Source organism: Kogia breviceps, chromosome 11 (assembly GCF_026419965.1).
Source record: "Kogia breviceps isolate mKogBre1 chromosome 11, mKogBre1 haplotype 1, whole genome shotgun sequence".
Lineage (NCBI taxonomy): Eukaryota > Metazoa > Chordata > Mammalia > Artiodactyla > Physeteridae > Kogia > Kogia breviceps.
In genome coordinates, this window is record NC_081320.1 from 64,515,251 (window position 1) to 64,531,092 (window position 15,842).

Consider the following 15,842-nt stretch of genomic DNA (forward strand, 5'->3'; position numbering starts at 1 on the left):
GTCCTTGAAGCATGATGGCTTCCCCAAAGGGAAGATGGCACTCCCAGTGCTGCCCTTTAGAAAAAGGACACAACTCCTAGAAAAATGAAACTACTCTTTCTTCCAGCTCATTTATTTTCTGGCTTGTCAGTTCTCACACCAAGGGGAAAACTGGGAGAGTAGGGGAGAGAAAAGGATCTTAGCAAGTATTACCGTCTCTGGAAAGTCTGCAAACAAGGTACAAGTATAGTAATTACCACGTAGACCTGGTGCTCAAAAATCAGTTCAGGTTCATTATTTCCAACTAAGTTAATCAATCCCAAGAGGAGGGGAGGAAACAATTTCTGAATACATGAAAATTTATCATCCATTTCTCTTTTACTTAATGACCCTGTAGTGGCTCCACCTGGAACTCAGTGTCTGACTGAGAAGCTCTGTGGTCAGAGGTGCTGGAGGGTCAGGAGGCTCACCCTCCGGGACAGCTCTGCCACCAGCCAGCCATGTGGTCATCGGCACATCACCCGCCCTCTGCATCCTGTGGAGTGTCATCTTGTTCCATCTGTGCCAATGTTCAAGTGCTCCGCTACCCGTCACGACAGCACAGAGGGAGAAGTATCTGCATGGAGCCACGTTAGAGTTCCTGCTCCATGGTGTCAGTGACCCAAGTCCCCAGGGAGCTCATGCTCTAAGAAACTACTCCATGCCTGCTGTGCTGAGGTCCTGAGTTTTTAGCTTAGTTGGGTTCAGTGGAAACAGGATTACAGAACAGAGTGGAGTCCAAAGAAGCTATTATTCGGGAAAGAGAAGGAGAGAACAGAAGCCAAGACATGCTTTGAGAAAAAACAAATTAAATAATAATAGTAATAAATTAACATTTAGACAGGGTGGGGCTTTGAAGATGGTAGGCTGAAGAGGAAACATCGTCATCCCAAAGCACCAAATCCTTGCCGTTCCCAAAACACACTGTTCAAAATGAGTTTGGTCCAACTGCCCCCTATGAGGTAGGGAGGACAGCCAAAAGACTCCATTTCCTGGCTTTCTCTGTGTGGACACATGACTTAATCTGGCCAAGAAGATGTAAGTGGAAGCAATGTGTACAACGTCCACGATTCCCTAAAGCTAGGAAGAGCATCCTTACACATCATTCCTCCTTCCTGCCGCCTGAAATGTGGGTGCACTGGATGGAGCCCCAGCAGTCACCTTGGGCCATGAGGGGACCTTGGGAACAGAAGCCAAGCACAGTAGAGACACAAGCTTGAAGAATCAGGGTCCCTGATGCTCATAGAGCCACCTTACCTAGTCTTCCTCCCTCCAGATTTCTTTCACATGAAACAAAAATAACTTCCACCCTAATCTACTTATTATGTCTGATTATCTTTGGCGAGTCACTTATCTTCTCTACACCCCAGCTTCCTCATTTCTAAAATGAATAGTATTTACCTAATAGGCTGAGAATAAACTGGGTGCCAGACACATAGCTATTATTACATCTTATTGCAGCTACTATTTTTAACAGCTTTATTGAGATATAAACTTACATACCAGTTTGCCTGTGTAAAGTGTACAACTCAGCATACTTATAATAGAGTTCTTCAATTATCACCATGATCTCATTTTAGAACATTTTTATCATCCCCTAAAGAAAGCTTGTACCATTATCAGTCACTCCCCATTTCTGCCTCTGCCTCCCCAGCCCTAGGTATGTTTTGTTTTTAATAGTAAATTCCCTTTAGTCACAATTTTAAGGGTGCTTGAAGATATTTTGTAATATTAGATAGTCCTTGATTTAAGATAAGACAGTCATTTTCGATTTAATATTGATTTTATCAAAGCAATATAGTTTTAGAAGATCAAATTAAAGCATCATGAGGTTTATAATAAAAAATACCAGTCCCCCCTCTCAATGCTGCCCTGCTCACTTTCTGCTCTCTTAGAATCCTCTAGCATTTATCTCCTTTTTTTTTTTTTTTTTTTTTGCGGTCCGCAGGCCTCTCACTGCTGTGGCCTCTCCTGTTGCGAAGCATAGGCTCTGGACACACAGGCTCAGTGGCCATGGCTCACGGGCCCAGCCGCTCCACGGCATGTGGGATCTTCCCAGACCGGGGCACGAACCCGTGTCCCCTGCATCGCCAGGCGGACTTTCAACCACTGCGCCACCAGGGAAGCCCTATCTCCATATTTTTAACACGCTTATACTGCTATTTCTTTATTTTCCAATTTTAGACATTATCTTACAGAAAGAGTGGCAGATTTATTCTCTTACACCCTTCATCCCAAATATAGTTTGTTTGTTTTACTATTTTTCTTAAATAACTTGTCGGTGTTTAACTTATCACTAAATGAGTAAAATTTGTAGTTAGGAGAGGCAGTGTACTATCGTGATATGGTTTTGATATTAATAATATCAAAACAATAATATTATTTAATAATCCCACCCCCTTTCTTCTCAATTGCTCTCTCTTTGCAGCTATTATTAACTCACCCCCACGCTCCCCTCATTGAACTCAAACACGGCAGGTCCACTCGTCACATTTCTTCCTCGAGTCCATCCTTCTGGCGATTCCCATCCTTGACCTGGTTGCTTTACGTACTTACTTCAAGCTACTATTTTTCAATCTTGAAAGTTACTTCAGTCATAGTCAATTCTGAAGGCAACAGCCTGCTTTATCTCATCCCCATTGCCCCCAAAACCTAGGCTTAGGCTCATGGAGCTGAAAGAGACTTGGAAGTGCCACTTTGGTCTGACCACCTTGCCTTTCTTTCCCTTCTCAGGTAACCAGACTCCCCCATTCTATTTGCTTGGAATTCACTGGACCTTTTTTCTCCATGTCTGATTCTAGTGAAAGGGCCACCAAAAGGGTTTCAGGGAAAAGCATTATCAATGAATATTTCTGGGCCTCAACGTACTTGGATGCTAAGATCACAGCTAAAAATAATAATAAAGCAGCAAAGTGCTCTGTTGCTGATTAGAGAATTACGAGCTAGATTACTGACATGGCACTTTGAGGAGAGCGGGTATCACCTCAGGATGGCTCTTTGGATGCTGGCTTAGACTAACTGCAACCAAGGCTTAAGCCCTTTTATAGTACCTATGAAAAAAATCATTTGTTCTTAGGTTGGGGCATTCACCTTAACCCTACTATTGTCTGTACTCTGCACCTGCCTGGCCCGGAAGGTGTGGCATTTGAGAACTCTTAACAACCCAACCCCCTTAAATTACAGAAGAGGGAAAATCCAAGGAGGGACAGTTTCTGGTGACACAGCTAAGCGGCCAAAAGCAAGGGCTAATCCAACTCAAGCAGCCTTCCTGATGCGCCACGTTGCTGCTCACTTTAACTCACCCATATCCTGACCTGTGCGGGCTTACTCAGCACTTTACTCACTAGGCACGAATTCAGAGCAGAGCGGTGGAGAAAACCTCTGGGGTTATTCCCCACAGGCTGGATAAAACTTTCCTGGCTCAAGAGAGAACATACATAACCTCCAGTTAAGTGATCCGAATATCTGAGTGTGCCAGATTCGGTGTCCTGCTCCAAACACTGTTGACATTTAATTCCATCTCCTCATTTTGCAAGCTTCTGGCTGACTGTCTCTCTTCTCATTTAAACATAATCCTTTGTCCAAACGGTTCAATGTAATCTCTTGGCCAGATGTTGGCATTTGGTGACTGGTGAACTTCTGAAAGAATACAACTGCTTAGCTCCTGTTTCCTTTGGGGTATCAAGCCCCAGAGAGCAGCCATGTAGTTGCCATGAACCAGATGGGTGGCAGGGCCCCAGGTGGATGCCTCTTGCTGTGTCCACAGCCCCGAGAGAGAAGCCTTCCACAGGAGAACCAGCTTCCACAAGAGAACAGAAATAGTACTTCTTAATGTCTGCACCACACCTCCCGTCTTCCTTAACTCCTGTTGCACTGCCGACATCACTCATTTTGACACTAAATAATATTTAGAAAGATTAAATTTGTCACATGTGCATCTCAGATTCCTAACAATATTTTAAGCCTTTAAATGGAAAGAAAAAAAGTACAGATTTTGGAGACACACTGCTTGGGGTTCAGACCCCAGCTCTGCCACTTACTGGCTGGGTGCCCGGGGCAAGTTACTCAACCTCTGAGCCTCGACGTTCTCACCTGTGAAGCACAGGTAATAGAAGTACCCACCTTTCAGTATTGCTGAAGAGGATGAGTCTTTTGAGGAGCCCAGCACAGAACCTTGCTTGCCATTTTCAGATATTCACAAAGTATTTTATGTTGCCAAATCGTGCATCTACTTTGTAATATTAAGGATTCAATGCCGAAAGTCATTTTCATGATGGATTTGGCTGAGCCAAACAATGTTTAGCAATAACACATCACATTAGAATTGATAATAAACATGAAGTCCTGATCATTATGTGAAGAAAAAATTGATAAAACACATCTTGCTAGATGGGCAATGCACCATAAAGTTTCAGATTAGTGGCTGAACTGAAAGTAGTTGCATTGCCTTAATTAGATTTAACTATACTTAATCTGGTTTTAAAACATCAAGATTATTCATAAAATTAAACTGACTGCTAATTATAACAGATAAGTGTCAACAAAATTCTAGGAAATAAATGCAATAGTAATAGTGTGATAATACAGGTTAATCCCTATGGTTTCATTTACTGGTTGATTCTGAACACTGAGGAATTCACTGCCATTGTTCTTTTGCTAGAATAAGAAATTGTCCACTGACAGAATTAGCCTTTCTTCTAAATTTAACAATTTTAGGGAGTTTACAATTTTATCTCTTTGAGGTGAAGCAAAGGCAGCAGCAGTCTGGTCTTCTATTTACCAAGTCTAGAAATAGGATGGGAATAGTCCAATGAAGGCCACCCAGCATCCAGTATCATTCATGCCACTGCTGAGTTCCCCACATAGCTGGATGAAAGATGTGTGTGGGCACTTGTTTGGACAAATCACACACCAAAGCAAAAATATGCTAACATACATTGAATTTGGATCATGTTCTGAATGTGGTCTGACACAGGAAACACTGTTGCTTCCAGGACCGTGGGAAAGCTGCTGTGTCAAAGGCAAGGCGAAGGCTCCCCATTTTCCTCCTCAAAGAACAGGAGTCATTGCTACCTGCAATAAGACACTGTCTGCAAGGGACTGACTACTTCTTCTGGATACCCTGGCTCTGTACCACAATGTTCACAGACACCTGAAAGCTGGCCAAATAGGTAAATGCTGGAGCAGAATAATAAGAGAAAGCAGTGGCTCTGTCTATCAAAGGACGTGGAGTGGGGAGAACATCAGGCAGGAAACTATTATTTTAAGTTGGGCTCCACTTCCAGTTTTAGTCAGAAAATATGTGCAGCATTCTGAGCACTTTCGTCATCTCTCCCGGCCACACCCTATCTCCTTATCCCAAACACCCTGACCGACCCTAGGAAGGCAATAATAAGAGATTTCCTTTGTGTATGAAAATTCTCTTTACTCATTTGTTCTTCCCCATAAGCTGATTAACATGGTTTAATTTATTTCAGACCAGGCACTGGTTTTCCTTCTGACTATTCTGCACACCATCTTAATCAACAGAATATAACTAACAAGCTTAAAGAACCGCTCAGCACTGAATCAGCAGCTCATACCATATGCTGTGGGTAAAAACATACTTCCCAAAAAAGCTAAATGCAGAAAGACTAAGGATAGAAGATGCATTTAATACTCATGAAGTCTAACAGGATGTGCTTAGTATGTAGAACACTGAGATTTTACAGGGAAAAAGTTAGTCTTTAAATATATCCTAAAACATCTTCCTTCTGTTCTAATTTTTACCCTCAAAAGAGTATTTTAAGGAAAAAAATCTAACTACAAAAACAATTGCATCTTGGATGGATTCTTAGTGCTAACTTTTTTAAAATGCAAAAAAGCCATGTATTTTCTCAGAAACGTGGTTATGTGGCCAACAGATTTCATGGTAACAGTATGGCTGAGTTCTAAATCTTCGATAATATTTATAGATTCGGCTTTATTCTGATATTATCCAAGTTCGTGTTTGAGTGGAGAAGGAAAACCAAGCCACATTCCAATTAGAATTTTAAAATGCAACTGTCTTTTGACAGGTCAGAAATTAGTTTATCTTTTGCTTTACATCTACCATTCCAAAAGGAAGGAGACTGGCTGCTTCATTACCATATTCATATAATAAGCACAGCTTAAGTCTGAAACATCTTAAACAACGGGTCTATTATGTTTTTTTTCACTTTCAATAACATCTTAGAACTAAACATTAAGTCTCTTTTAGAGAAATGAAAGCAGCCTGATTTATCAGAGCTTGAGAGACTACATGTTTTCTTAGAATCAACACCTCCCCCCCTCCATTTCTCGTAGCCCTAACAACTAAAACCATGCGCTGATCTCCATTTTATACATGCTTTTGTACAGCAATATAAAAACACGCGCTCATAGCTAACCAGGGGATAAAATATTTCACTGGAATTTTAAAATTGCCTTTTGAATTATATAAAAAAGTCTTCTGCTTATAAGCAGCTACATGATTTTGTTAAACCAATAAAAATGTCCACATTTAAATTTTTTCTCTGTTAAGTTTGCCTTCTACCCAAGCATTTGATAGCCAGAAAAGAAAAGCTTACTCTAAATTATCAATGATGAAAAAGAGCGTGGTAAACCAAGATGAGCATTTTAAAGGGCTTATTGGCATTAAATTTTCATTTGTTCTCATACCAAACTAAGCGCTTAACACATAATTGCAGAGTTCAGCAATAATCATAAAGCAAGCACCTGCATAACCACCACTCAGGTCAATAACCAGAATGCTGTAGCACCCCAGAAGCCCTCTAGAAGCCCCTCCCCGTCAGCACCGCCAACCACTCTCCCGACTTACATAGTCAAGTTCTTGCTTTTCTTTATCGTCTCACCCCCATGAATGCACCATTAAACAGTATTTTACCTATTCTTCAACTTCATATGATTGGGAGAAAAACGGTATTATTTGTTATCTGTCATTTCTTTTGCTTACTGTTTTTAAGATTCCATCTATGTTATTTTGTGAAGGTATAGTTTGTTTTCATAGCTGGGTTGTTTCCAGTTTGGGTGTATCACAAATATTCTTGTATACCATCACTGTACAGTGTGTATACGTACCTCCACAGTATGCACCTAGGAGCAAAATTGCTGGGTCATATGTCTGTGTTCAACTTTACGAGGTAATTATTCTCACCAGCAGCGTTGTGCCACATCAACAAATACCACCAATAGTTGGTATTGTCCTATTTTAAAGGATTGTCAATCTGATGGGGAGGGCAGAGAGTCAGGAGGGTGTAACCCTGAATAGTTTTCATTTTCATTTTTCTGACTGGTGATTGAAGACCTTTTCATGTGTATGGATCATTTACATTTCCTCTTGGGTAAAGTGCCTGAACTTCTTTTAAAACAAGTTTTGTCGGAGAAAAGGGAACTCTTCCCTACACTGTTGGTGGGAATGTAAATTGGTGCAGCCATTACGGAAAACAGTATGGAGATTCCTTAAAAAGCTAAAAATAGAGTTGCCATATGATCCAGCAATCCCACTCCTGGGCATATACCCAGAGAAAACTATAATTCAAAAAGATACATGCACTCCAATGTTCATAGCAGCACTACTTACAAGTGCCAAGGCACGGAAACAACCTAAATGTCAAATGACAGATGAATGGATAAAGGTGTTGTATATACAATGGAATACTACCTAACCATAAAAAAGAATGAAATAATGTCATTTGCAGCAATATGGATGGACCTAGATATTATCATACTAAGTGAAGTCAGACAGAGAAAGACAAATATCATATATCACTTACATGTAAAATCTAAAATATGATACAAATGAAATTATTTACAAAACAGCAACAGACACAGAAAACAAACTTACAGTTACCAAAGGGGAAAGGGGATGGGGGGGGATAAATTAGGAGTTTGGGATTAGCCGATACAAACTACTGTATATAAAATACACAAACAACAAGGCCCCTACTATATAGCACAGGGAAGTAAACTCAATATCCTATAAAAAACCATAATGGAAAAGAATATGAAACAGAATATATATATATAAAACTCAATAACTTTGCTGTATACTAGAAACTAACACATTATAAATCAACTATACTTCAATAAAAATTTTAAAATTAAAAAGTTTGAAATATAATTTACATTGTACAGTGTACCCATTTAAAGTGTATGCTTCAATGGTTTTTAGGTATATTCACAGATATATGCAACCATCACCAATTTTAGAACATTTTCATCTGAAAAAGAAACCCCATATCCTTTAGCTATCACCTCCCTAGCCATCCATGCCCTGCCTGCCAGCCCTATGCTAATCTATACTTTGTTTCTATACCTTTTCCTATTCTGGACTTTCACAAGAACAGAATTACATATTACATAGGCTCTTGTGCCTGGCTTCTTCACTAATGTTTCCAAGGCTCATCCTACCTTTAGCATGTATCAGTCCTTCAGTCCTTTTATGGCCAATTAATAGTCCATTGTATATGGCTTCCCTGGTGGCACAGTGGTTAAGAATCCGCCTGCCAATGCAGGAGACACAGGTTTGAGCCCTGGTCTGGGAAGATCCAACATGCTGCAGAGCAACTAAGCCCGGGTGCCAGAACTGCGGAGTCCTCGTGTCTAAGAGCCCAAGCTCAAAACAAGAGAAGCCACCACAATGAGAAGCCCGCACGCTGCAACGAAGAGTAGCCCCTGCTCACCGCAACTAGAGAAAGCCCGCGTGCAGCAACAAAGACCCAACACAGCCATACATACATACATAAATAAATAAAATTTTAAAAAACAATAGTCCATTGTATGGATATTCTATATTTTGTACATCCATTCATTAATCCACTGATGGATATCTGGATTGTTTCTACTTCTTAGCTATTATAAATAACTCCGTTGGGACTTCCCTGGTGGTGCAGTGGTTAAGAATCCACCTGCCAATGCAGGCGACATGGGTCGAGCCCTGCTCCAGGAAGATCCCTCATGACATGGAGCAACTAAACCCGTGCACCACAACTACTGAGCCTGTGCTCTAGAGCCCATGTGCTACAACTACTGAAGCCTGCATGACTAGAGCCCATGCTCCACAACAAGAGAAGCCACAGCAATGAGAAGCCTGCCCACCACAACAAAGAGTAGCCCCCGCTCGTCGCAACTAGAGAAAGACCGCGCACAGCAACGAAGACCCAACACAGCCAAAAATATAAGTTAATTAATTAAAAATAATAATAATTCTGCTATAAACATTTGTGCATAAGTTTTTGTGTAAACACATTTCTCTTGGATATATACCTAGGAATGGAAATACTGGGTCATCTGGTAACTCATGTTTAACTGAGGAAATGCCAGACTGTTTTCCAAAAGTGACTGCACCATTTTACGTTTTCATAGCAGTGTCGGAGTTCCAATTTCTCCACATCCTCAATACTGGTTTATCTGATTTGATTTTAGTATCCTAATGGGTGTGAAGTAGTAGCTCACTGTGGTTTTTATGAGCATTTCCCTGATAACATCTAGCATCTTTTCATTTGCCTATTGGCTATTTGCGTATCTTCCTTGGAAAATTATCTACTCAGATCCTTTGCCTTTTAACTGGTTGTCTTTTTGTTAATGAGTTGCATTAAGAATCATGTCTGGGGCTTCCCTGGTGGCGCAGTGGTTGAGCGTCTGCCTGCCAATGCAGGGGACACGGGTTCATGCCCTGGTCCGGAAAGATCCCACATGCCACGAAGCGGCTAGGCCCGTGAGCCATGCCCGCTGAGCCTGCGCGTCCGGAGCCTGTGCTCCGCAACGGGAGAGGCCACAACAGTGAGAGGCCCGCGTACTGCCAAAAAAAAAAAAAAAAAATAGAATCGTGTCTGTTTAGTGATTTTTATAGTTCTTTCTATATCATGGATATAAATTCTTTGATATTTTATGTGGTACCAATATGTTCTCCCATTATGGATCTACAGTTGACTCTTGACCAACACCGGTCTGAACTCTGTGGGTCCATTTATACTTGGATTTTTTTCAATACATACTGCAATACTACATGATCCACAGTTGTTTGAATCTATAGATGTGGAACTGTGGATATGAAGGGACTGTAAAGTTATATGTGGATTTTCGACTGCACAGGGGGTCAGTGCCCCAGACTGCTTGCTGTTCAAGGGTCAACTGTACTCTCAGAACTTTGTGATGCCTTTTTATGAAAATAAGTTCCTAATTTCAATATTGCTAAGTGTGTCAAACTTTATGGATGGTGTTTGTGACTTAAGAACTATCTTTCCCAAAGTCAACTTCATATTTCCTATATTTTTATAGTCATAAAAATATTTCCCTATTTTATTTTCTACAGAACTACAAACACTAAAACCTTGGTAGTGTTGCTTTGTACATTTAGGTAAAAAATTCACTGGAGTTGATTTTTCTATATGATATGGAATAGGGATCCAATCTCATTTTGTTCCTATATGAATACCCAATCATCCCATCACCATTTATTATAAAGGCTATCCTTTTCCTCCCATGTTCAGCAGGACCAGCCACTACACTCTTAACCTCTCCATCTCCCTGTAAAATAAAAGTAGACTAAATCAGCGTTCTCAATCTGAAGGATTTTGTTAAAACCCAGATTTCTAAATCTCATCACAAACTGGGGGTGGGAGAATGGCCGATGGGCTGGAGGATCACACTAGGACCCTGGATTTATAATAAGTTCCTTGGCTAATGCATATGCAGCCAACCTGGCTCGTGCCAATAGATGGACACTGGGGAAATCACTGGAAATGGGTTCCATGCTTCCTTCTAGCTTTAAGATCCCTTACTTTTTTACAAAGTCTCTGGGCTACTTGTTTCTTCCATACCATTCGGGAATATGTGTAAAAGTCTTATCACAAAGAAATACAACACATATCAAATTCTAAAAACTACATGATTTTATTTATAAAATTCAACATATTGCCTACTATTGCCCAAGTCCATTTAAGTATTCCTCAGTTACAGCTCTCATTTTTCAAAATAAAGATCTCTGAAAATATACTCAGGTAGAGCAAAGTATACTAAATATTTTATTAACTTGATATCCCATGGACATCAAATGCTAACACTATGGAAAAAGGGTTAATATAAAACAGTACAAAAGCATTACAGACAATAGCTTATCAATACTATCTTCATTCCATTAGTGGAATTTACTCATGTAGTTACCTTTATTCTTGAAATTATTTCATTTACAAAACGATTATTCTTTGCTATCACCTCAGCTTTCAGCTGTTTTAACTTCATTACGATGTTTTCTTCTGACATTTCAGTAAAGGGTACTTGCTTTACCTTGGATAAAAACTCTTGAATAATTTTTTCACCTTGCTGAAAAACATGTGAACGTTCCATTAGTCTTTAAAATGACTTTTCTAAAAGTCACATTAAATAGTAATGAATTGTCCCATTATAATTTCAATCTAAACACTCCACCCAATATTTAAACAACATTCTTTAAACTTTAAGTGTGCACCATCTAGAATTTATAGCAAAGGCCTTAGTTGACTGTATTTCTTCATAGCAAGTCATTAAAAGGATATTTATAAATATATTTTCAGCTGCTAATGCCAAAGAAACTGAATATTTTAGTAGTTCCCAAATCCCTCAGCTTTTATAACTGACATATAAACTTAACCTTCTGGGGGAAAAAGAACTCAAGGTTTACAAATACTATAAGGTATAAACAGTCACTGAAAATTTAATACTCATACACACATAGGATGTGTCTTCTTTATTTTACTACCTAGTTATTGCCATTCTAAAGAACGTGGTTATTACTTACTATGTGACCCGTGGGCTAATTCCTTAACACACATTCCTCATCCATAAAATGGGGACAATCATATTACCAACCACACAGGGCTGTTGTGAGAATTAAAGAGTATAAAGTGCTAAGAACACTGCCTGGCAAAGGATATAATGTTTATTACTCCATGTGAAGCTGAACTGAGAAGTCTGCTTTTTACCAGGGAGCCAGTTAGTAATATGTACCTTAGAGGTGAAAGGTAGATAATCCAAATGATAAGATAGAGAAGAAACACATCTCTATTAAATAACAAGTGCCTCTTTTTCCCAAAAAATAAAATCTAGATTGAGTAACATCGATAATTGTGTTATATGTCTCCCTTAGCTTAAAATTTTAAAAAAATTCATTGTAATTAGTATTATCAAAAGTATATGACTTCTATTCTAATTGGGAATCATTTACATAAAGGAACCTACCTAATCCTGGATCATGGATAGCTGTGGGGCTGACACCAAGACCGTTTCATATCCAGGATGGCAACCTTCCCTACTTAAAACTACTAACAAGTTATAATACATATCTCCTGCTTGTATAAGTACAACAGATAAAACCTTATCTTTTAAGCCCCAAAACCATACACATCATCTATTACTGTAACATCATCTATCCTTCAAGTAAGAACAACAAAAAATTCACCAGGTAAAAGCTAACAATGTGACAAGAAGTTGTCACATGCATAATCACAGTAAATGCTGCCAGGACCTAAATGTAAATTAACATTCTTTTATTTTTGTTATTATAGAAATAAATAATAATTAAAATCCTTTTAATTAATAATCATTTAATTTTAAAAAAATCCACTGGGCATATGCTTATACCTTTCTGTGTGAACATCTAAATTTCACCCACCACTCAGAAGGCCTAACTTAAGATCCACTGCTCCCACAAGAACTGAAACTGCCCACAGAGAGCTTTCCTGAGTAAACATTTGTCATAATTCTCTATGACATGCTCACTATTACTACCTCCCCAACTAGTTTCTAAACAACTAGAGGGCAGGAACTGTGTTCATTTCTTCATCATCTTAGCTAAGCACTGAGTAAATATACAATTTAACTGAACTCGATCTATTTGTTTACAAGTAATCAAAGATGTGCATGGACCTCTATAACTCCTTTGAATGATGTATTTTAACCTACACTAATATTCCTATCCTCCTATTTTTGAAATCTGGTACCTGAAGTGCTATCTTTCAATTGTGCAGATGTGTGCAGTGGTGAAACCAAAATGATACAGATGGATTCTTTACCGTGCAAAGAAATGTAAGTGGAAATCAATAATGAATGATTAGTAAGTAAACATTAGAATCATATAGGAAAAAAATAACTACAAAAATCATTTGACAAACCTCTCTTTCCAGATAGCACCTCTTTGCTGCTGGTTCCATTTCATCATATTCCTGTGGTTTCCCAATATTCTGAAACTCCTCTAGTTCCAGGGCTTTTTGTTTAGCACACTCTATTACATGCCTGGGGAAATTAGCAAGCTCGGCAACGTGAATCCCAAAACTCTGATCACAGACACCTGTAAGAAATTTGAGGAGCATGAGGGGCAGGCTAGGAAGAGACAGCAATTTATGCAAATGGAACTTACTTTCTCACTTTGTCATTAGGAAACTTAATTTTGTATTATTTCAAATACATTAGCCAAATGTTTCAGAGTATTTTAATTAAGCCTCAAGTGAAAAGTGATTATGACTTGGCACACAGTGCTATATTTTATCCTCGACAAATGTAGTAGGAAAAATGAAAATAGCAGAGAAAAGCCTTGACAGCTAGTCCTCAAAAGCCTACACAAATATCTGAATCTGAAGAAAAATTAATCAACACAATATCTCTGAGGTTTTCTCATTCCATAAGGGAGGAACTAAAGTACTGTGAAAAAAAAAGATAAATGTAAAGTGTCACTAATTAGGAGGAGTATTTAATTCAAAATGTATTTCAAATGACAATGAAATTTTTGACCCAAATCTAGTCTAGTAAATTTTTAGACTAGGTATGTTAACTTCACCCACATTTGCAGAAAATAAAGTGACTTAAGACATTCCTTCCAAATGTTAAATACCAGTGGTGCGCACAGTGTTATCATGGAGCTCCCATTTTTGCCTCAACTGTAAATTTTCCTTTAGCCTAGTTATGTATCCCATGCATTCTGGAGCTGGATATTTTGCACCGCTTAGAGAAACAAAAATAAAATAGAAGCAAGTGTTTGATAAAAATCCACAGTGAAGCAGGAATCTGTTCCTATCTTCTCCAAACTTCACCTGGTCTTTTTTAATACTTTGAACCCATTTCTTTATCACACAAAACACCTTTTAAAAGCAAAACCTCAACTTCATGCTAAATGCCATGAGTATGCCATAGAGTATCTATATTCTCTATCAACAACAACAATGCAAACAGTAACTCAGAAGGATTCCTGAGAAGCATAAGCAACCAAGAATCAAAAATAATCTCAATTTACGTGCAACCAACTGATGCAGAAAAATGCACTCATGGAAAATCAGAAAGCCATGTGAAAAAGCTATTCTGATGACTGGTGAAATGTTAAAGCAATAAAAACTTTACAGTATGTTAATCTCATCAACGCAGTCATCTGATTAGCTGCCAGGTCCACTAATGACAAACTTTTCTCAAAGGATGAAATGCCAACAAATAAGTCATTCCTTGCCTGGTAACTACTAACAATTTCAAGATTTCTGGAAACCCCAGCTTTAAATGAACCTGTTATATAACACATTCTTAAAAATATAATCAGACAGTTATGACAGTTTATTAAACAGTAACAGCTAGAGCCTCAGAACTTCAAAGCTTATTGTTACTATCAAGTAGCTAATCTGACAAGAAAACATGCTGCCATGGGAGGTGGAACAAAAGCCCTGTGACAATGTTCAAAAGTGCTGATCATTCTTTCTGTGACCTTTTAAAAATGAGTGGTTCTACTATGACACATAGAAATATAGATAATGTACCATGTCCCTGTCCCCAGACTGTAAATTAAGAGGTAAATGTGTTCTGTAAAAACATCAATAATTCATCCTAATGCAGAATAAGCAATTACTAATGTTTCCAAGGATAGGGACACCAAATTTACAGTACACCAGTGGTATGCACTCACCTTTCTTCACCTGATAAAGCATAGTTAAGGTCTCTTCAGTAGTTAGTGCTGTGACATGTAGATTATTAACAGTTGGTATCTGATTGGCCAAGGCAGTAAGTTCATGAAAATGGGTTGCAAACATGCAAAAAGCACGGACCCTTGTTGCAATGTACTCTGATATAGCCCATGCTAACCCAAATCCGTCATAGGTAGAGGTTCCTCTTCCCAATTCATCTATGATTATTAAAGAATCTTTGGTTGCAGACCTGAAACACATAATTACATGAAAATTTCCCATGATATAGCATGTGGTAATGCAAACAACAAAATTAAGGCAACACAATGGGAAAGATGTGCCACAAATGTAACAGATTAATTATCTTAATATATACAAAAATTCAATAAGGTCAATGAAAAGCACTAAAACTTCAGTAAGAAAATGGGCATGGACATGAACAAACAACTGACATAAGAGGAAACAAATGGTGAATAAATATTTTTTTAATTACCAATCTCATTAGCTGTAATCTAAGAAGTTCCAAATAAAGCAGCTATCATTCATTTCTTAACAATCAAATCAGTCAAGATTAAAAAAATAATACCACAAGAAGATGGGACAAGGATGTGGTGACATGAACACTCGCATACACGGCTGGTGGTCACGTGAATCTGTGTGCCTGTCGCAGCCCTACCAACACCAGATATTAGCATTTTATTTTCTCTTTAACCAAATGAAAGGAGGGGAACTTTTTTTTTTTTAATTAGAGAATTTGACAGTTCTTCATGTGCTTATTGGCCATTTGTTTCTTTCTCCATGAAATGCCACTGACACCTTTTGCTTATTTCTTTAATTTCTTAAGTTATGCATATTGACTTATTGACTAATTACTGAACATTTGTATTG

The 15,842-nt window shown here is 38.5% G+C and overlaps 1 protein-coding gene across 2 annotated transcripts in view; it reads right to left on the reverse strand.

Moving 5' to 3' along the window:
• Positions 1 to 3,593: 3,593 nt before the first annotated feature.
• MSH2 (mutS homolog 2) overlaps positions 3,594 to 15,842 on the reverse strand; it is a 76,249-nt gene continuing 64,000 nt past the window's right edge. The window contains exons 14-18 of one of the 2 annotated variants that reach the window (XM_067007644.1): positions 14,957 to 15,204; positions 13,188 to 13,363; positions 11,203 to 11,361; positions 8,449 to 8,653; positions 3,594 to 3,817 (exon numbers count right to left, since the gene is read on the reverse strand). In XM_067007644.1, the coding sequence (XP_066863745.1) occupies positions 3,609 to 3,817; positions 8,449 to 8,653; positions 11,203 to 11,361; positions 13,188 to 13,363; positions 14,957 to 15,204 (997 nt within the window). In that variant the 3' untranslated portion in view covers positions 3,594 to 3,608. Of the gene's footprint in view, positions 3,818 to 8,448; positions 8,654 to 10,913; positions 11,362 to 13,187; positions 13,364 to 14,956; positions 15,205 to 15,842 lie in introns of those variants that run through there. The other variant, XM_059078297.2, reaches the window with a different exon arrangement.